Below are 23,725 nucleotides of genomic sequence, written 5' to 3' on the forward strand. Positions count from 1 at the left end.
TTCCTTTTGATCACCTTTTCCTTTTGTCTCATTTTGCATAAGGTATGTATTTTTAATCTTTTGACCACTTTTCCCTACACAGTTTTACCGGTTTTTTTGGGGTTTTTTTTGTTTGTTTGTTTGTTTGTTTGTTTGTTTTTGTTTTTTTCCTGACTAGCCTAATTCCGTTAGTTTGACTCCCTATCCTGGATTTGCCTTGGAAAGAGTTCATTATCTTCCTAGTAGCTGGTGCAATGCTGTGTTATGTTTTTTAGTATGAGAATCATGTTGATAACATATTCATGTTTTTAGTTTTTGCTAAGTTGCACTCACCCAAAATCAAGGACTTCTTATGAAGGAGAAGGCTGGCGGGATACAAGAAGCTGAACAGGGGCACAGCCAGGACAGGTGACCCAAACTGGCCATGGGGATATTCCATACTGTATGGCAGAATGCTTAGCATATAGACTGTGGGGAAAGCTGGCCAGGGGCCATGGCTTGGGAGCTGGCTGGGCATCGGTCATTGAGTGGTGAAAAGTTCCCTTACACATCAATTTATTTTCATTTTCTGACCCATTAAACTGCTTTTATCTCAACCCACATGTTTTCTCACTTTTTTTTTCCCAAATTCTCTCCATCGTCCTGCTGCAGTGGGGAATGACTGAGCAAAGCTGAGTGGTGCTTAGTTGCCATGTGGGGTTAAACCATGACACTCACCTCTGATCAGAAGCATTACTTCTAATCTTTTTTTTTATTATTTCAGTAAGTATTTTGCATACTGTATTGTCCTTGTTCACAGCAATGTGATTTTCTTTTTTTAGAAGTCTAAGTTTTCAACTTTTTGGCTGCTCTGTATAGATTAGGGCAATACACTTAAAAGTGATTACATGATCACCCTCGGACACAGCCTAAATTGCTGGAATACATGAGTTTCAAAAAAAAACAATCTATGGTGTTTTCATATTTGAATAATTGCACTCTCTCTTAAGGTCCATCAGGAAAGCAAGTCTATGTCAGTCACTAAGTGAGTGCATTTAACAAAACATGAGCACTAGTCCATGAGTGAAATACAGTTATATTTTCATCTCAGTCTCCAAATGAACATTGGTGGGTCACGTTATGAAAGCACAAAGACTGCTTAGGGCAAAGACAGCTCTGTCAAGATTAATGGCCCCAAATACTTCCTGCCCTAACCATTTTTTAGAGTTTGGGGGACTTTTTTTTTTAGATTACTTCTTAAATTTACTCTTCAAAACATGAGTCCAGCAAGGTAAAATTTTAACAGTAACTGCACTCTGTGATCCACCTCACTCTTTATTTTTCATACAATTCTCTTCATGCTGTGTTCATTCCAGTGTGCTGACATCCAGCAGGATGGTTTGTTGCTAGTTTTGTTCATGTTAATTACTCATGCTCATGATTAGTCTTCTTGTTTGTTCTTGCAAAATGTAGTAACTTAAAAGTATCCAGGCCTTTCAACCATATATTTAATTTGGAAGTGAAAGGCATGTATCTCTCTGAAGAAATCATACTTGTCAAATGGGCATAGAGCAAAAGAGGAGCTTGCTGTAATCACTGTATAGCAGGAAAAAAGGATTATAAATATATATATATACACATATATATATACATATATATATATCTATCTATATGCACACATTGCACATATACTGCCAAGTTATCATGAAAAGAGAAGGCAGTTCTCTGAAAGTCAACCTTTTCCTAAACTGCTTTTATTATGTATTAGATATTTCTGTTCATTGTGTTGATACTCATCACAGCAGTCTCTGAGTACCTCCCAGCAGTGTATTGAGCTCTTGACTTAAGTTCTCTCATTTTCTCTCTAGAAGGCAAAAATATCCGAGTGCACCATTAAATTAATCCATTTTTTGTAGCCTATGTCCCAAGGGACTCCAATTCTAGTTAAAATTTTTAGTTCTGAACTATGTGCTGAACTATGGCACAGAAAACTGAAGACTGGAGTAGGGGCCTTCCACTTTCTCTTTGGCTGAGTCAGTTTTGTAGCCAAGGCTGTATAGGCTGTTGTTTGTGACAACTTCTTACCAATAAAGAACATAAAAGTTAAGATACATGACATATGTAGTCACAGGGAATCATTGAATGGTGTGGGTAGGGAGGGACATTTATAGATGATCTAGTCTAACCTCTCTAGCAAAAGTGGGACTCAACACCCTCATTGTGAAAAAATTCTTCCTTGCATCTAATCTAAATATATTTTCTTTAAGTTTAAAACCATTGGACCATGGTCCTGTCACCACAGGCCTTGGTAAAAAGTCTTTATCCTTCTCTCTTATAAACCCCTATATGAATACTGATAGGTTGCTATAAGATGTCACCAAACCTTTTTTTTCTCCAGGCTTCTGTCCTCTCTTTTTCCACAGATAAGGTAGGGAGCATAAAAAGGCCAACTTCTCAATTTACATATATAAGCAAGGTAGCCCTTTCAGAACACAGATTATTTCATTCCTTATACTGGCAGAATTTCAGCCCAGGAGATTAGAATATAGTTGTGAGAGTTTCACAATACCTTTGTGAATTTTTAAGGGCCATTTTCTCTTCTGAGCAAACTAGTAAATATGCCTTCATAAGCTGATGTTTTCCAAGTATGTCCCTGGTGAAGGTAGCATCATTTTCCTGAGATAAAGAGGGAAAAGCTGTCGGCTAATGCAAGCTGTTCACTTTTCAGTCCATATCGTGTGAATGATATCAGGTAATATACATGATATATGATCTAATGATGACATTTAGGTAACACCTGAAGGTACACTGATTGTACTGCTCACTGCAAGTGCAAGTCCTAGTTAGGTACTGCTATTTCTCATTTCTGACATAAAGGTATAGCACATTCTCCCTAGATCAAAGAAGGTAGAGATCTTATGCTTGACAATATTTAACAACATGGCAGTAGAGAAGTATAACAATAATTAAAGTATTATCTTTCTCTTTAGATCAACACCCAGTGTACTGCCAAGTCTAGTCCATGACCCAAGTCCAGACTAAGTTTTCAAGAATATTAAACTTATGTAGATTAAAAAAAAAAAATAATTAACATCTTCCTGAGCTTACTCAGGATTTAGATGAATGCATATATGATGTCAGTTTTATTACAGTTGGTGAATCTCAGCATTTTTTAGAATATTCATTTTGCAAAGAAAAGAGAGATGACTTATTGGAATATCTGCTCCAGTTAGGATTGGAACCAGTCACCCTCCAGCCAACATTATTTGTCTTCCTGAGCTGCAAAGGGCATAATTCAGAATTTTTGGATTAGCATTTTCTTAGGGATCAATTTCATCTTTTTTTGGTGAATAGCTATATTAAAGGTTGAGACTTCTAGTGGACATATACCTTGCATGATTCAGTTATAAGCAATGTATCAATTAACTTCTTTTTCTATTATTTACTTAATAGGCACTATTATTTTAAATTACCATACCAGAACAGCTTGTTTTGTATATAAATACATATTTTGTAATATTAACGTTATAACAGGAACATTGTGCAGAATATTTACAAGACTAGAGATTCAAGCAGCAGATACCAGATAAAACTTTTTTCCTGGGAACTTTGACAACAATGTCAGAAAACTCTAAAGGGGTGAAATCTGGAGGTAAGAAAACAAGTCGGGTGTCATGAGGAGGAAGACAGAATACACAGAATGGCACAAATACTGAAAATTAAAAAAAAATGAAATATCATCAAACCCTAACTAAGGCTAATGAACTTTGTAGAAAACGTATTTTAAAGTCAGGAAAAATTCTTTCCACAAAGACAGGAATACATTATTCTGAGAGCTATCATGTCTTGGTAGAACATTGCAGTGATCTTGTGTATATTTCATAATTATATTTTTACTGTTTTACATGAATCATTACATAACAACAATTGAAAAATCTCTTTTGTTGGTGAATACTAGGAAAAAATCTTGAATTTCATGTATTGGAAGAGAAGGGAAATAAAAGAACAGACAAATTAAACCCATGTCAAATATACTTTTCACAATATCAAAGAATAGTTTAGGATATCTCTCAAAAATCATACAACTTCCAAGTCCCCTGCCATGGGCAGGAATATCAATACTAAACCAGGTTGCTCAGAGCCCCATCCAACCTGTCCTTGTGCACTTCCAGGGTTTGGGCATCCACAGCTTCTCTGGGTAACCTGAGCCAGTGCCTCACCACCCTCACAGTGAAGATTTACTTCCTTATGTCTACTCTACAGCTATATCTCAGTTTGATGAAATTCCTCCTTGTCCTGTCATCATATGCTTCTGTAAATAGTCTTTCTCCATCTTTCTTGTAGGTTCCCTTCAGGTATGATGGTGGTGTGCAGAAAAACTCCTCCATAAACCATAGTACAGTCTTGTCAATCCCATATAAAAGAGCTCTTTGTGTTTGTATTGAAGATGCTGCTACATGGTTTATTTTTTTTTCCTCTCTTTCCCACTTTTCTTCCCTCTCATGCCACAAATAATCTAAAAAACTTAATTAAATTGCAGTCTGAATCGATTAATTCCAAGAATCCCAATTTTCCAGGCATACATAAGGGCACTGAAAGTTTCAACACACCCCATGGCAGGTAGTCCTAAGCAAATTTCCAGGGTAATTTTGGGATACACCGGATGCAGGGTGTTGTTCAGTTTCTTCACATACTTCTGCTTCCAGTCTTCTTCTGCTTTGATTCCTTTGCTGGGGGCAGGTGAGGACGATGTGGAACAACAAGAGTTTTCTGCAACTTCGATAATTTAAAAGTGCAACTATCAAGATAGGCCTTTCAAGTATGCTGAAGAACTCCTTCATGAAAATAATATTTTTTCGCAAAGTAATATTTTGCATTACAAAAGAATTTTTCTGTTTTGTATGCACATATTTATGGCTAACTTGACTGGGCACATTACAAAAGCTACCCATGTAATCTTTCATTATTAAAGCAGCTTCTAGCATTAGATAGTTGGTAAAAAATATCAAATCCTTTTTCTTACCTTTTGAAAAAGGGGCATTTGAAATTGGAGTTTGGATTTGGTTGCGTATTTTTTTCTGGGTTTGGTCTTTTGTTCTTTGGGGCTTCTTTTTAAATTGAAAATGATGGTTAACTTTATTCCTTGGAGATAAACTAGCCATCTTTCACAGAAACAAAGGAAAATTAAATAATTTTATAACCTGTAAGTTTTCTAAATGTAATTTTGCCCCTCAAAAAGATACTAATGTTTCAGATTTTTCTAAAACTCATATTTAGTTAAGAAATATTATTTTATTCATCTTTGTCAAACTTACTTTACTAAGTATGCCATTATTCAATGGCAGAATTTCTCTTTTACTTTAAAACAGCAGTTTAGAAACTGCAGGTTTGTGACCCTCTTAAAGAATAAATATTTCATAGTTAAACTAGGAATTTACATGTGTCTTCTGTGCTAATTTTTAACTATTCATCATGTCTTGTGAGAAAAAATGAAAACAAATAATATTTTTCCTTCAGCAGCAGCCATTAGATTATGTGGTGTCTCAGTAACAAAGGGTAGTATCTCATCCATATTGCATATAATACATCAAATATGGAGTGTAAATAAACGTAAAAAATTCAAGCAGTAGATAGGTTGAAAAATGGTAAAATCAACATTTTTGCACAAGGATCCAGAATATATGGAAAATATGCAACAGTTTTCTGCCATACCAAGAATATAGAACTAAATCAGTGGCAGTATGAATAAAAATTCCAAGCTGTCCAGTCTTCAGTTTTCCAACAGGAGCAATTACACATTATTAAACCCATAGGGAAAAATTTTACCCTTACGAGGCTTGCTAGGATTTATCTCATATGAACTCATCTAACACTGAAGGAATAATTCCAATTACGGTATTTATGTGAATCTGAAGATAGAATCCCTTAATTACAATAGGTTGTACATTCAATTATACTCACTGTGTTTTGTTCTCATGTACCATATGAAATGAAGTCTGTTCTATTTCTACGTAGTATTGTCTTTTGCAATTTTTATTATCTTCTTTTTCTTCTTTGTGGGAACTGAAGATTTCCTAGAATTTTAGTAATTTTCCACAGTTAGCTCCAACCTGTTTAAACTTTTTTTTTCCCCTTTTTTTTAATTCCAGATGAATTAGTTTCCTTTGTTTATCATAATAAGAATATCCTTTAGAAATTTAGGGGGAAACAGCATCCTGTACCTATTCCTCTGTATTGAGGAACCCTTATATTTTAGTGGACATTCTGAATAGCTGGCAGTGTAAGATTTTGCCATCTCTTTTTGGCTAGATGTCAAGTTCTAATTACTGAAATGAAGTCTTTGAAAAATTAGGTATATTTACCATGGAGCCACAACTACTTTTGAGATAATCTTATGTCAAATAAAAAGCAAAGTGAACATATCTTGGAAATAGAATACATGCACATAGACACATACTGAAAGGCCACAAACCTTTATAGAGAATATTTTTAAAAATGTCCGGAAGTCTTTCTTGTTGTGGCAAACTACCAATCTCAGTCAAATTCCTTCAACATTATCTGGAAAAATTCTGCTTTCCCACTAAATGTGTTACATATCCAATAACAGCCTTATAATAAACATGTGCATTTTCCAGACTTACTTTCAGGTGCTTCCATATGTTATGAGAGCATATTCAAGATCAGGATAGAAATGTATACAAATTAGATAAGAAGCCAAAGTGAAAAAAAAGAAAGAGAAGGAAACATCTGCAGTGCATCAATGGGGAAAAATGTTTAAGCTGCCTGTTATTAACTGCTCAACCTGTTTTATGCTGGATTTCTGCATAATTATGTTACAGAGGAGGGGAGAAAACAGATGTTGAATAAAGATTGAAAATAAGAAAATGAGACTGTTAGAAAAAAAATTGTTGTGGTTGCTCACAGCTAGACATTTTTTGGCAAGATTTTTAGACAGCAATCTATTTCTCAAATTCATTGCCCATTTCTGCAAGATTAATGTAAAACAAAATGTTTCTTTTTAAGTCTGATCAGTTGAACAATTGTACATCTCCAATAATCCCCAAGTCAGTCTTTCAAGAAAGCAGCTGAATGTTTCCTCAAGCAGTTTCATAAATTAGATTAAATTAATATCATATCAGGTCAGAAACCCTATAAGCTCTTTTCATGGGAAGTTGTTGATAGCTTATGTAATTAGCTGCTTTTTTCATCCTTTGCAAATATCCAAATAATCCATACAAGATACATTTTCCACAATCTTCACAGAACAAATGCCATCAAACTATACTTGTATGTTTTCTATGTTTCTCACACTTGTGTCATGTTTTAAAGCCAACAGGACTATAATTTTTTAAGAATGTTTCAATTTTTTTCTCCACTTAGTTGATATTTTCTGGCACCGGGTCTGAATGCATTAAGAAATTTCTGGATAGAGCTATCTAAACAAGACAGATGAAACTACAAGTAGGCACTACACTAAATCATTTGCATCACTGCCACACTGTACACTCAATTTTACTCTGATTATTTACCTGAGAGTTATTCCTGAATACTCTCTGCAGTGGCCCTTGGCTGAAAGAATCATGTGCTTTATTGCTACTGCTACCACACTTTTTCATACATGGCTATTCACAGGATTAAGCTAAAATCAGAGACCATTTTGGAAGAGGGATTCAGATGCAAAATGAATCCTTTCTCCAAAGTTTAATTTTCTTCTTGTTAACGAAAAATATTTTATTTTTCAAGCATTCCCGACTTTGCTTTCCTTTGCTATCCTCACCCTACATACCATCACAAGTAGACTTCAGTCTGTTGATCTGCTTCTTTCAGGTGAGCAAATACTTCATCTGTTAGCTGTCTTCTCTTGTGATCCAAAATTTACATGTGAGATTATAAAGATGTGTAGGGTTTCTTTTTTGAAAAGTTTTTAAAAGTTGCATCTTAAAAAAAATCACATATCAGAGCTTGATAGACAGTAATTTCTTGAAGGCCTTACAAATAATTTGGTGAAGAAACTGCATATTTGTATTAATTTTGCATTTAAGAGATTTGGACACAAAAAAACCCAATTCAAAATTATATCACTGTCTTTGTTTTGGTCCTGATAGAGGTCTAAAAGAAAGCATGCTATTTGAAAGAAATAAAAATGTGTAAAAAAGACCTGTATTACTTGGGTGTGCTGTGTGCATGTGCCTTTTCTAAATACATTCTTATTACAGATTGCAAGTGAATGGCAGTAGTTTGATGTTATATTACGTTTAAAATCCCAGCTACTCCATTCGCACCAATCTCTGAAGGAATGCATGGTTCATGGGTACTGGTGGGTTGATGGATCTGTCTGTAGAATCAGAACAAATCTTTCTTATGATTCATTTTTTGCCACAGATAAGCTATAAAACAAAGACAGCAGATTGATGGAGGTTTAGTTTTTCTGCTCTTGTTTTAAATAGTAGATGTAGAACAGGTTCTTCTATTTTATAGCCTGAAGCTGAACTGTCAACATAAAAGATGTACAGACTTAATACCTGAGAGTAGGGCAGAAGAATGACTTCCCACTTTTTTAAAAAACAGATTAAACCCTAAATGATATAGCTCATTACTACCTAGTCTAAATTTATTGAAAAGGCAGTTTTTGCTAAAGCATGAAATATTTTGTCTTGTTATTACCTACTTTACTGAAAGACACAAATTTCAGCTGAGAATGAGAAAGTTTTTCATTTACAACCTGCCTGTTCATGCTTGGAGAAATTCTATACTTGACCAAAAACATAAAGCTTGAAAAAATATTATTGCTTTTTGGTTATGTGAGTGAATGTGACTGACTCTCATTTGGTGTCATGTAACTGCTGTCAGTATACAATTATGAGTTTATTAAATCTGTACTTCATAAGGAAAATCCCCACGATATTCATTAAAATAGTCAAACTAAAATAACCAAAAGTTGTAGCCATTTAGATTTTTGTTCAGATTTGGAGATTAATTCTATGGTTTATTTTTAGTTCTGGGTAATTTTTTTTCAATGAAAAACTAAAATTGTGGTGACTTCAGAAAACCATATGCCAGCTCTCTAAATAGCATTGATAGAACATTACATATTTTTGCAGAAGGAACAGAATAAGAGAAACATGGACAGGAAAAACAGATCAAGATGAGAAACAAAAGACTGAAGAATAAAATATAAATGAATAAAAGTAGTTATTAATAACATATTTATTTCACATATTTGGCAATGGCTTATATTTAATTAAAGCAAACATACTTTTCAGAGAGTATTTCTCCTGTTAAGAATCTGTGGTATCACCACAGATACCCAGATTTATTTCTAAAAGGAGATCCTCTAGGCGTGCATAGGATAGAAAGTCCAGCTGTGCTCATTTCAGCTCACATCCTTTTTACTAAAACTCTAGATGTGCGGAACAACTTCACTTAGACCTTAGCTAGTGTCCATTTCTGGACATCTTTTAAAATTCACCACACCTTTTTTCCCCACCAAGAAGAATTAATTCTTTACTTGAGGTTATGGAAGTGATTACAGCCATATAAGTTTGCTATATCTTTATGACAGAACCAATGTTGGTAAAAAAAAGATCTTCACATTAAAATGTGCTGAAATGCAGTCTTGTGTGGAGCTTATTAGAAAAAAAACATTTTATTTTTTAGTTTTGTTTAATATCAGTTGGGGAAAAAAAATCCAAAACAATCAAAGACATACCTGACACAGCTGAGCTTAACCAGAGCCATTTGAATAAACGGAAAGTTTAGTTTAAAATGTTTTATGAGGAAGACTATAAGATTTTTATGACCACAGATTCCTTTTTTATTTTATTTTGGTTATAATAGGATATTGTCTTTAGACAAAGCAAGTATATACCCCACATTCCCTTTACTGCATGCTTGCAATCACATATTTTGTACATACTTGGAAATTTTTCTTGTACTTTGAATTCTTTATATTAACCCATTGACAAATTCTCCATTTTAAAATATTTTTTTCTACTCATGCAGAAAATGGCATGCTTAAGCTCACTAGATTTAAAGATTGTTGGCCTGAATAAAAAATTGCATCCAATAAGTGATATTTATTGTTGGCTGGAGGTTTATAATATAATTCATGCTGGAGGATGGAATTCCTTCTTAGCAAAAGTATGTCTTCAGGCTTTTTTTTTTTTTCTTCCCTCTAATATTTACATTTTGCTTTAAAAGCAATATGTCGTCCTCTTTTGGTTTTGTCCTATTAGCTCTTGAAACTTCCTTCTTATCGTTTGCTCCAAGTGTGAGTACAGAAGCTAATCTGCTTGATTTTTTAAAGTATCACTAAGATATCTTTTTATTCTTATGGAAGGAATAGGAATTTTTAGGTGAATTAAATGAGTTCTTTCTTGTGTAAGATGATATGGTTTTCATTAATCATGTATGTGTTGTTACGTGATGTAACACAGCTGGGCACAACAAGCTGGAGCGTGTCTTCCAAGAAATTTCAAGACAGCTTTCTTGAAAACTGCTGTGAAAAAAATAGCACATTTTTGTAGCAAGAGTGATTAATCAAAAGAGGACTTTCCCTAACACAGAAACAAAAAGAAACCAATTGGATGCCACTTCTGCAGCTCTTCTCATAATCACTGACAAAATTCTTTGCAAAATGTCTTGTTACAGAAGACTGTATTTAGGGTAGGGAACTAAGTATTTTCAAGTATTTCTGCCAAAAGATAACCTACATCCATATTTAGTTATTTGGAGTGCCAATTTGATCCATATTCATACACCTAGTTAGGGATTTAGATCAACTTTAAATATCTATATTAGCATGCACGTGATGTTGATTCTCTTAAGTAGGACTCCATATGCTGGAGTGGAAAGTTGGTCACCTATCTCACACATTAGGACACCTTCCTTGGAGGTATGCAAGGATCAGAATCTGGTGCTAGGTCCCTCTGACCTTCTTTGTCAAGGTTCCAATGTGTGTACCTGTAAACAACACAGAGCAGTACTGCACATCAAGTGGAAGTCTCTGAGTTAGTTCAGTGTCAGAGTCAACCTGGATATTTTAGTGAATTGTTTCAGGATAATCTGATAATGAGGATAATCTGCTTCTCCATAAGCAGTCATTTAAACACATTTTACATTGATTTGCTTGGAAAGCCATATTTGAAAAACTTGGCCAATAAGTAGTTTATGGTACCATTAATGATCTCCTAAGTCTTTTCCAGATATTCAAGAAGAAACAGAAATTCTATGTAGGGAAATCAGTCTTTCAACAACAGTTATGGAAAGAATAACCTGGGGGTTTTAGATATATTTTCAGGATTTTTTAGTAATAAATCCATGAAATTAAATTCTGTGTCTGTACATTTCCTTGATTACCCATAACTTCTGAACCAGCATCTATCCAAGGACACAGGACTCAAAAGGAAGTTTCCACAAATTTTATGGATATAGACAGCTGTAATGGACTATGTAAGTGTTCAATATCAGTAGAAAACTGATGTCACAGATTATTAGATGCTGAAGACTCTTGGCTGAAGAGAGTAATGGACAAAGCCTCAGTAACTTAGAAAGCTTCAAGCAGAATGTGCCTTCCAAGACATGTTAGTCAATACAAAAATTTTCAGAAACAAAGCTTTCATTAGTTCCACTGCTCATGGCACTGTGTATTATTGTAACCATTTTATCTTTGTGACAGTGGAACTGAACCTGCCTAGTGAACAGAACCAAGCATAGGGACACTAAGAGCCCCTTGGAGCAGTTCAAGAAGGACAGAACTGTCATGAGTAGGAATATTAGTGGGACAAAGATCATAGAATCAGGGAATCACAGAATAGCTTGTGCTGGAAGGGACTTTAAAGATCCATCAACTTTCCCCCCCTCTGCCATGGACAGAGAAACCTTACACTAGGCCAGGTTGCTCAAATCCCCACCCAGTCGCACAAGAAATATTAAAAATTCTGAACATGTTTAATTTCCCTTTGGTAGCTGATGCAAAGTCAAAAGATGAGGGCCACTAAGATTTGCTCAGTTGGTCAGAGCATGGTGCTAATAATGCAAAGCTTTTTGGGTTCAATCCCTGTACAGTCCATTCCCTTAAGAGTTGGCCAACAAAGATCCTTGTGGGTCTTTTCCAACTCAGAATATTCTCTGAAATCTGTAATTGTCAGTGAAATGACTTTCCAAAAATCAGGGAGGGACAAGCAAACTTACTTCTGAGGCTCCTGGAAGGCTGGACAGACATTTGACTTCTGTATATTGAAAGAATATCCATGAACTGAATTCAGGGAGCTGTTGTCCCTCTCTTTCCCTTCTCATAAAAACAGAAAATATCTATTCAGAAGAAAAAATTAGGGATGCTAACAGCACCTCAGCTTCTCCTGATCTGCGTCTAGATCCACTTTACTGAATGATGGATTCTACACTTCTCTAGGAGGTCTCCATAAATAGTCTCCATAAAAGGGAGATAAATAAAAAGGGAGATAAACAAAAATAAATAAAGATCCCCATAAAAAGGACAGTGCAAGCATGTGTTGAGACTGCTTTGCTTTGTGCATAAGAGATAAGCTGTTGGTTCTTGGTGTAATTACTAATTACTCACAATTATCACCAGTTGTATTCATGGGACAGGATACACTTTTATCACTGAATAAGATTACAGTAAATATTCTTTCTGGTGCATTATAGCATCTTATTAAATTATCCTCTATTTGTGAATCTTTACCTGCTTTTTCTCAAATATCTCTAAAGCTGCGTGGTAAGAGAAAGCATTTTAACAGATGTCCTTGAACTCTGAAATGAATTTATTATGTATTCACACTTCTTGCAATCACCTCTTTTCACCTCTTCATGCAGTGATTTCCTCCAGGTTGTTGTAACTGCACTTGATTGAAGCATAGGAGGTTAACAGGTGCAAAATTAGTCTTATATCTTTTGTTCTGTCATGCAAGTCTTGAAAGCTTTAGTCATACTTTTAATATTAGCATGGCTTTTTTTCTACTTTTATAGGTATTTTTATAATTGTTAGCGTAATTAAGTAATTGTCATATATTTCTCGACAAGCATTGTAGAAAAAGCTTTGTCTTTATGATATAAATCCAACAACATCCTTGTGAACATTACTGTTTATATACTTGAAAGTGATCTCTTGCAAAATGTCAGTGGGATACAATTAATTGCCTTTGGTCCTAAACTTTTTAAACTCAATGCACTCCCAATCCACTAATCTATCTTGCCAGGATCTTTTCCACAATTCCAGGCCAATATGTATATGGAAGTGACATAATGAAAAAATAAAAATAAAAATTCAGATAATTATCTTGCAAAATTTTAGGGAATGTCGAACTTTCACAGATGAAGTTATTGTCTAGGCTAATAGCAGCATTTCCATGACTATTATATGCTGAAGTTCATGCACATGATGCATTCATCTTTGATTTTAGTCATGTGTGGTCTCACTGAAAGTGAGGGAAGTTGTACATTCTTTCTGAAAGCCTTTAAAAACTGAAAGATTAAAATCTATGCAGTAAACTGTTGAGCAAGAAATTGGACAGAACTTACCCTAATGACCACCTAGCACACCCGAGGACATTGAAAAGGGACACAGAATAGATGTTTTAAAACAATTTTGTGGTTTTTCCTGTTCTGAACACTTGATTTTTCCCATAATTTTGGTGGGTAGAGCGAGGCTTTAGTCAGGCAAAAGAAATCTTAATTTCAGGTGTGTTTTAGCACCCAGGCTGTTTCTACGTTTTGAGATAATCACATGGCATGAGTTAAGGATTTTATCTATATTACAAATCTGTTCTCAGAAGGCTTTACATTCCCCATTGCAGCCTTTGATAATTCAATTAGTCTCTCAAAAAGTTGGGAGTAGCTGATAAATTCACTTTAATGTTAAATCAAGTACCCCAGCAGGTTTCTCTTAATATCCTTGCTTCTCAGGGAGCTTAACTCTAGACCTCCCAAATGCAACTTTCTGCAAGGAATATGAGGTCCTTTGGAGCAGATTAAAAGAACTGTCTCAACCAGCATAGCTTCTCACCATTAATAAAGTTGCTTCAGATCATGGCAGAGATCTCTTTCACTCAGATGGCTGTCCATCTAGTTTAATTTATTTTAATTGGCAGCCTTAGGTCCCTCCATGGAACAGATTCCTTGAATATGATGAATTATCCCATGAAGAGAGAATGGCATTACACAAGCTGAATTTAACCCTTCCCTTTAAACATTGCCTTTAGGGATTCCCAAATCCTATTGGCAGACACTGATTGCTGAATAATAAGTAGGAGGGGATTAGCTAGATCTGCACTGACTGTGTCTTTGGAGACTGCTGAGAAAAAAAAAGCCAGTTCTGTTTGTCTGCTTCTAGTAAATGAATAACGAATATGTTACTTGCAAAGGATGAACAACAGGATTTAGTGTGGCAAATAGATACATGTCCCTGCAGAAATCAGATAGCAAAGCAGAGAGAAAAATCCTAAAAAAATAATGCTGCTTTACTACTCCCAAACTGTTGGCCTTTAAACGCAGGTTGTCATTGACCTTCTGTACTGGATTACAGTTTTGCTAGAAGGTAGCCTTGAATTTTAGATGTATTCATCCATGTCATCAAAGATGCATGTTGTCATCATAGTTAGAGCAGGCTAACTGGGACACTGAAAACTTATAGAAAATGCTGTACTTTCCTCTCCAAAGTCAGAAAATAAAAGGTGACTGAAATATACATATCTCTCTCTGTGTGAAATGTTTTATCCTGTATTTTTACCCCTCTTTGATTTCCTCTTTGAAATTTACTAGGCAATTACATTCCAGAACAACATTTGCTGATTGTTTTATAAAAGATTTTCACAGTAAGCAAAATAAATATATTGCTTTAGATATTAATTTTTCAAGGAAAAATTTCAAACAAATTAATTTCTAATGAATTAGTCATAGGAAACTTTAGGGAAGATGGTTTACATAAACATTTAAATGTAATACATAATTTCTTCTCTTTTGTTTTTTTTTTTTTTTTTGTCTTGAAAATCAGACTTACATAAGACCTTTTTATTCGGTGTTTAGCCTACCAAAGAATTTTCTTTTATTTTCCCATACTATTTTTACTTTTTAAAAAATAATTATTTTCTTTTTAATAGCCGTTAGCTACCAAAAAACCCCCATGGTCTAAACCTGAAAATATCTACCCTGGCATATTCTATCCCAAGACTCTATCACAATGTATCTTTTGAATATTAGCCTTACTTCTCTGTCTAGTAAAGGCCCTGAGAAACCTCTTGAAATGCAGGTGCAGTGAACTGCAAATGAACTCATTGAAGACAGTCTGTAACATCAAGCTGGAATTGAATTTAATTGTATATCAAGAAGACCAATAGGCTGCAGTCCCTAAATTTAGCTGTGGTAAAATTTTGTGAGACCATTTGATAGTGCAGATCCTCTTACAGGATTACCATCATTGGTTTTCCATTTGATTATATTTAAAGAAAAATTAACTGCAAAATAAGTGTCTCAGCTTTTCAAAGGACCATGACTCGTATTTTATGAACAAAGTTGTTGACAGTCATTTATCTTCATAATCTGACTCTGAGAAATACCAACCTCATGTTGAATCAAAAAGCACATGCCAAATTTTAACTGAGAATTTATTTAAAGAAGAAATCCTGGGGCTGATTTTGAAAGCAACAGATTTAATGAATGAAAGTGTTCAGTCTTACTCAGCCTTTAAAACAAAAATTTTGAGATTGGATTTCTGAGAATAAATCAGAGACTGGTGGGAATTCCAAATATGCTACTCTGTATCACTAGGTGTGCAAGGTGTCCAGTACTCTGCTGTGTTTAGGATTCAGCTAGATCTGTGAGCTAGCAGAACCTGAGCTGCAAAAAGCAAGGTATGCCTGGACAGAAGATTTGGCTCTGCCCCCAGATTCCTTTGGGAGACAGGATGATGTTCTGGTTAAGTTGGTAACATGCTGGCTTGCTCTGGAGACAGAGTTGATCATCTGATCTGGATTTCTCTTGCTACATTTCTGTAGCAATAAAAAAAAAAAAAATGTCACTTCACACCACATAAAATATCTTGTTTTTGTAATTGTGGAATAATCTATACATCAGCAAAGTCACTCCCTGCTTTTGATATGAACTTGGACTCAGGGTTGCAGCTGCAAGAGGGGTCTGGATCAGCTACAACTTTACTCAGTGAAGATCATCAGATACCAATGTGTTCCTTAAGGCATTCAAAGTGCAGCAATCTGTCACAAATCTTAATTCTGTTAAAAAAAAAAAAAAAAAAAAAAAGTAGTAGCTTATTATAAGCATGCTAGCACAGTATAGGGGAAGAAGGAAATTTGTTTGCTTTTTTCTTCAAAATAGTTCAGTGGAAAAGTACCATGAAATTGATCTGGCAAATATTCTGTGGATTTCCTAGAAGTTATAAGTGCACGGTATCACTTAGCTGTTAGTTTGCAAAGGGACTATTTTCTTACCAATAGTAAGACAATGTGCATTAGGAGCACATTGTGGAAAAGGGGACTTAGACTAAAAAAAGACAATTTTCTGAGTGCTGAAATATTAACTCAATTTATATGAAAAGGCTGACCTATTGATAGTAAATATCCCTAACACAGAGGTAGACCACTTCAGGGCATGAACTCCATGCATGTAAAGATAGGTAGACCTACCTAAGTGTTCTAGGTCTGGAGCCTTTCAATGCCATTCTAAATGACTCTCTGAATCCATCTCCCTCCATTGTCTCAAGAGATGACATTAGAATTCTAGCCTAATTTTAATTGTCAAAAATTAGATTACGTTACTTTCTCTGTTTGTTGAATGAAATTATTCTGTTTTATAGCTCCTGCTCTGTCACTGATGAAACTAATATTCAGCATCTGAATCTACATCCTGTGGGCTTTTATTCAGTCCCTTGACTGACAAGAACTCTCTCATAAACAGGAATTTAAATGGAAGTTCTCTCTGGTTTGCTTCCTCTGTTGTATGATAATGAAGCTTTATCAGGAGGGAAGAAAAACCTATGGCCTCTCTTCCTACTCCCTAAGGTTTAATGCACATGGTAGGAGGAAGTCAGGCTCTTCAGAAGATCTCCGCTGTAGGAATAGCTTTACTCTGAGTCCTAAATAGACAGGTATAGTTGCATTAGGAAAGTCTATACTTTATGGTCTTGCTCAAAGAAATAATTCTTAGTAGAAGAAGAACCTTGAGCATATTTCATCTTTGCTATCATGACTAATTTCAGATGTCAAACCAACAACTTTTTTTGGTGGTTTTTTTTCCCCTCTTCTTTTACAGGAAGAACTCCTTTCTGTGTGTTTTCTCAATTAAAAGCAATTTTTTTTTTACTTTGCTGGGGATTTTAAGATGAACATTGGCACAAAGGTTAAAGTAACTTCAAAAGGCCTTCAATTTAGTATTAGTTCTCTGCAGCTACCTCCATCTTTCAGAGCATTACTGTTCTGCATGGTCTGTCTAACCAAAGAACAAGATTTTCTATGCTCTTTGATCTTTTAAAAATGTATTGAAATCTGAAATCAAGTGCTTTGCCTGAGTCTTGATTCTGCTGGCAACAGTGATCTGAATAATGTACTAGCATGTACTAGAGTCCCCCTTATAACACCTAAAAGAAAAAAAAAAAAAAAAAGAAATTACATATCTTCAGAATCAGTCCAGCTATGTCTAAAAATGATTAAAAACTCTGAAGTCTGATGTGGGTAAAAGAGTGGTCATAAATAACCAAGAAAGGAAAAAAATAAAAGAAGAATAAATAGAAGACTTCCTGCTAAAACAACCCCACCTGATTAAAAGACTGTCTAAAGTTCAAATGTCTTACTAAGACAAAAACATAATCTCTACCTGAAATTACACAGAAGGCACAGCTAAAATATTTTTATTATAGCTGTAGTACAGAGTTCATTGTGTATCTTGCCAATATTGCAAAACAAAAAACAAAAACCAAAAAAACCCCAAAACAAAACCAAACTAAAAAAAATTCGTATCAATCCTTTCATTTATTTCTTTCACATTAGCCATCTAGGATAGAGAGTTTCTACATAGTATTACTGAGGACAATTAAGTCTGTTTAACACAGAGACAGATGCCAGATGTATGCATGTAACAGTTACAGGGGAAGCATATGCATAGTATCAGCTCTACAAATAGTCAGGCTCCCTAGGCACTCAACAGTTTTGAAGCTAAGGGAGGGAATGTTTTTATGTTATAACATTTTCCCTTGGTGGTAGCAAATTAGCTGCCTTGTATCCATCTTCAGCTGGAACTGCAGAGAGTCACTTGAGAGCTTACAAATAAGTTTAGAGCTCTGCTAGACTATTTCTTAGGTATCTGAGAAATGGTATACATACCGTGCCTGAGCACAGGCACCTGCATAACAGGTGGACACAAAACAACAAAAAAAAGTTTGATTCTTTTTCCCATAAGACATATTTTTCTTAACTTAATTCCTTACAGAATTTGTTCAAGGTCAGGCTGAGCCTTACTTTCAGGTATGGTGCTTTATTTTTGTCTCCTTGGGAATTAAAACAATTCTTCTTCTTAAAGAAAAACAAAGCAAAGCTACATTTTTATTTGGAAACCCAGAGGCTGTTTTTGAAGAACCATTCAGTAGATATTGGGGCTTAGATTTCTCTGCTTTCAATTATCTGTGATACTCAGAATTCAAGCTAATAATAACTGTACAGATCTCTTGCCTTTTGTTTTTCTAATACAATAATAAACCTGGGAGGCGGGGAACCCATTAAAATCAACTCATATTGTAAAGCATACATGAACCTCTAAATCAAGTGAATACTATAGTGATAAGTTTCAGTAAATTAAAGGATTGCTTTAAACACCCTGAGAAAGTTGACAATGATCCATATCTGGAATAGATATGCATTTTATAACATTTTATAACATTTCTTCCCCATTTCTAGGGGTGTAGTATCTTCATCATCTCTACAGAGTAAAGATTTTCTTAAAGGATGTTAGTAGATTGATGTTAACTGGCTTATTCTGAATCCTTCTGCAGCTTTAAATTTAGCAGCCACATCTTTTACTTGTTTTACCAGAACAGTGTTTTACTTCTCGAATGCGTCACTGCTGATTTCCTTTGTAGGGTGTTCAGATAAGTATGCTGAGGGCACAGCTAACAAAAATTACCCTGACTGCATCATACTTAGCAATGATATTTGTAATTAGCTTTTAAGTCTATCTCCAAGACTAAAATACACTTTTTATAACAACAGGGCTCAGATTAGAGGTTGCTAGACACCAGAAAAACAGCTTCCAATAGTTACCAGGCTTAAAAAGTGAAGATAATATTGAAAACAAAGAATGCATAATGACAACATTGAAAATAGTTCCCCAAATTGACAATTTTTCTTAAAGCTATATTTTGTCACATCAAAGTATTCTGACATCAGTTCAGAAATTAAAGCTATAACAAATGAAAATATGACAAGTAAAAAGGTGAGTCTTAGTTTTATGTAGTCCTACTACATAAAAGAGTAGGAGAGATTTTTCTGTATTAGTGGTGTTAATATCTATAATCTCCTCAATCCTTGAAATATAAGAAGGTGATATGTAATTTATAGTTCTTGATGAAGGATCTGGGAAAAGGAAGATAGGAATATTCTGAAGGTATCTTCAGTAAGTGTCTTTCAGAAATTAATCCACTGTTCATGGAGAATCTGAAAATGCAGTATTGAATCTGTTTACATGTATAATTCTCTTTGCCAAACTGGTTATATTTAGAGAGTCAGATTTGAAAAAGACATCCTTAATTTGCCTTTCTGATTGATCTAATTGGGGCACTATCCAGGCAGAAAGTTAAGTAGTATTATGAAACATAAATTGCTAAGAGAATGTGGGTTCTTCATGAAGTGACACAAGAGTAATACCATTCTGCAGATCTCTTTCGAAGTTAGTAACAACTCACCAGCAACCTCCTAAATAATGGTCTAAAGGTCCCTCTAACCATATGATAATGAATATGTTATTTAGCATGGGTAAGACTACATGAAACTCTTAAAAATTTCTTTCTTTTATAAGGAGATAATTCTGCATGTCTGTGTCCGAGAGCTCCTTAAGATGTCTAGACAAACTAAAGTTTTTTTTTTTTTGAGAGCAACATCATGATAAGTATTCTTCTTCCTATTCTGTCAGATGCATTGTAAACCTTCCATGAAACTGTCTGCTTATGGCATCAACCTTTTGAAGCAGAAGATGATACCCAGTAGGGTTTTCCATCTATCAGTATAAAACTGACATGGTCTCATTATGGCTGTTAAAGGAGATTTTGAATGTAAAACCAGGCATACTGGCAGGAATGTGGAGGAAAATAGTCTTTTACCAAAGTGGTCCGATTGTGAATGGTTCAGCATCCATGCAGCCTTTGTAATTATTTTTATGAGATTTTGAAAAGGAAAACAGGTAGCATTTGAAGAGCATTACTGCATTGATTTTGTTTTGGACAAAACCAGGCTCCTACACAGAGGCAGACAGACTTCCATTCAATAGCGTCTACCTACAGTCAGGATGTAAACATATATCCAAAGGACATAGAGATTTCTTCAGAAACCTGTCATGTCTCTCTCCTTAATGACACCCTCCTCAGTCAATAACTGACTTGTAAACAAGTTGTCATATCCAAATCTGAGGCAAGCTTGCAAAGTGAAAAGCTTGATACCTTCTAATTAAAGATTTGTACACTGAGATAATTGGCAACTGGTAAGGAAGGTTCAGTGGTGTAACATATAGCTCATCGCTGGTGGCTTGATGGTCTGACAGATGGAGACAGCTCCTTTAAATTATGGAGCTTTTATATTGGTATTTTTAGGAAATGTCAGCAGCTTGATTATATTTTCATTAATGTTGTCTTTTCTTCGCATTCATTGCTTTTGTTTGTCATAATCAGCTGTTACCTTTTGTCTATAACTATACAATCTGTTAATATTTGTATAGACGAGCACACAATGGTCCTTGTTAATGACTAGATTATAAACATTGCCACACTACGGTATGCACCACCTACTAAATGCTGCAGATTAGATATGGAAATCATTGATACTATAATTATGACTAGCTCACAATAAAGTTATTAAAAAGAATGTGAATATCATGCAAATTGTGCAAATGATTACACAAATTCAGTTGGGTTTCAGATTGAAGAGTCATTGCTTTTGTACATGCTAGTGCTGAAACAGTATCACTGTAGTATCTTTGGCACTGCCTTAATCAAGAATGATAATGTGCTATATTAAAAATGTGCTTTCTAAAAGATCCATGAGGCTGCTCTCTTCTGTTAATGACTACAGTTTAGTTTTCCTTCTTTCTCAGGAAACAGCTTGGGGTTCTACAACAAAGACTTACAATTTAAAACTATCAGTATGTCATATTCCTAAAGTTTCCCAGTAGCTTCTCAGCTGGGAGAAGCTAGCCTTTGTATATTTATATATCAATTTGCCTTCTCTAGCCTTTGTATATTTGCAGCCCTGGGCTAGGAAGACTTTCTTACATGGAGCGGGGAAGAGACCAAAATTACTGTTTCATTACAATTGTATGGTCTTTTCACTGCAAATTAGAGTCAGGGCCAGTCAACTTATAGGCAAACACTGGAAATCAAGACTGGGTGTCCATTTTCTTCTTTCTCCTCTTTTAGGAAAAAACGAGACATAGTTTTTACTAGTTAGACATTTTCAGTTCACTGCAAACTATAAAATTGTGTGCTTGTACCATTGAGAAAAGTAGAGAAAAATTTCAAGGTCCATGAGCTGTGTCTGGGCCATGGGTAGAAGCTGTTTTTCTGCTGCAGACGTTTTGACATTGTTGTGAATTTTGGAAGCAGAGCCTATCCCTGTCTGTGACTCACAGGTCTGATTTGCCTCCAGAACAGCAAAGCAGAGGCCAAAGACCCATTGTTGGGATCTGTGGACCAGCCCGCTGTGAGGATGGAAAATTTTCAGGTAACGCAAATCTTTTCTTTCTCTTATAATGTTTTTAAATAAAACATGTGTTTGTCATTAAATTGTAAGCATTTAATTAGAGCATGCTTCTGTAAGAAATGTTTTAAATTTTCCATAATGCTGCCTTTAATCCTGAAATATTCCTCCAATACTTATTGTCTGGGACAAATGTGAACAACAATTAAATCCAGAGACCCTCATGTTTTGATGGCTTTTGAAGTGTTTCATGTCATAACAATTATAAAACATATATTGTCTTTATTCCATGTCCACAAAACAAGCAAACAAAACCAACTGAACAAAAATCCAACACCACCTGTGGGAAACTGTGTAAGGATTATAGACCTCAGAAACTTGCATTTATAATATCAGGAGAAAAACATGAGATCAAAGAGGTTTAAAAATGTGGCAGTCCACTCTCGTTTTACTGCCAGTCATTTTGTTAATCTGAGCTACATAATTGTTTTGCCTGACTGAAAGGAGCCTTTAAACAGACAAGCCAATGTAAATAATCAGATAGGAGACAGCTCTGTTTAATAACAGCAAGAGAAGTATAGAAGTATTTGTTTATCTCTGCTCATTTATGTCAAAATCAATTGTAATTAAACAGAAATCCAACCACAATCCAAGGTAGTGCTTTAGCTGATTGTTCTCAATAGAAATGTCATATAGACCCGGTGTTTAGGACATGCCAAAGCACACATTATTTGTTTCCTGTAATAAATATCTACTTATAGCTTTTCCAGTTCTTTAGTAAAAGTAAATGCCTGTCTCAAAACAAACAAACAAACAAACAAACAAACAAAGCAAAGACAAAAACAAAACGAACAAACAAAAACCTAAAAAAGAAAACAACAAAACAACAACGGGGAAAAAAAAAACCAAAACAACAAACCATCACCATTTTTTCTCGTCATATTTTAGGAATTACTGAAGTTCTGAAAAGCGGAGTTAATTACATTCTCTGTTAGATGTTATGTGACATTTATTGTCCATCTGCTTACACATACGTACAGAAAATACAGATCTTTCATATCTATTTAAGGTATTAAAAATATGAAGCATAACATTATTTCATTAGTCTGAAACAAGTACTGGTGTTGGTGGAGGTTTTTTTAATAAAATCATAGAATGGTTTGAATTGGAAGGGATCTTAAAGATCATCTAGTTCCAATCACCCTGTCAAGGGCAGGGACACCTTCCACTAAACCAAATTGCTCAGAGCCCCATCCAGCCTGGCCTTGGACACTCTAGGAATGAGTCAATCCATTCTAGTGCCTCACCACCCTCAGAATAAAGAACACTGTGTTTGTGGTTAGACCAGAGAAATACACACTGCAGAGAATTTCACACTTTGTTTCATAACTGAGTAAATTCGAAACGAAAATATTTTCAATAATGAACACAAATTCACAACATCAAGTTCACAAGTCAGTGTGAACTCCATGTATGCATTTATAGACAGATCTTTGTCATGTGAAAAAAGCGTCATCAAAGACGTGCTTTACTATTCACTTTCGAAAAGAAGGCAACATATATTTTGAAATTGGTCCTCTAGTTTAGTTTTTTAGTTGATAGCCATTCCAGTCAGAATCAACAGAACCAACCTATGAAGCATCCTTGACAATTAAAGTTTATTTTTAGCTTCCACATTTATGGAATGGAATTTAAAAAATAGTCCGTTAATAGAAGGTGTTCATGCAATAGTAAAAACTAGACTTCCCCCGTTGAAGGAATAAAAATGCTCTCTGAAAGATAGGCTTTTCTAAGACAATTAAAAATAACAAAAGTTACTGGTATTTTAAAATATTTAGTTTTAT

General features: G+C 34.8%; 1 protein-coding gene across 5 annotated transcripts in view; it reads left to right on the forward strand.

Moving 5' to 3' along the window:
* PCDH17 (protocadherin 17) overlaps positions 1 to 23,725 on the forward strand; it is an 89,986-nt gene that overhangs the window by 56,002 nt on the left and 10,259 nt on the right. For 4 of the 5 annotated variants that reach the window (XM_033086793.2, XM_033086814.2, XM_033086800.2 and 1 more), the window contains exon 5: positions 21,831 to 21,905. In XM_033086793.2, coding sequence (XP_032942684.1) covers positions 21,831 to 21,905 — 75 coding nt within the window. Of the gene's footprint in view, positions 1 to 21,813; positions 21,906 to 23,725 lie in introns of all 5 variants that reach the window. The other variant, XM_033086818.2, reaches the window with a different exon arrangement.

Source organism: Catharus ustulatus, chromosome 2 (assembly GCF_009819885.2).
Source record: "Catharus ustulatus isolate bCatUst1 chromosome 2, bCatUst1.pri.v2, whole genome shotgun sequence".
NCBI classification, from domain to species: Eukaryota; Metazoa; Chordata; class Aves; order Passeriformes; family Turdidae; genus Catharus; species Catharus ustulatus.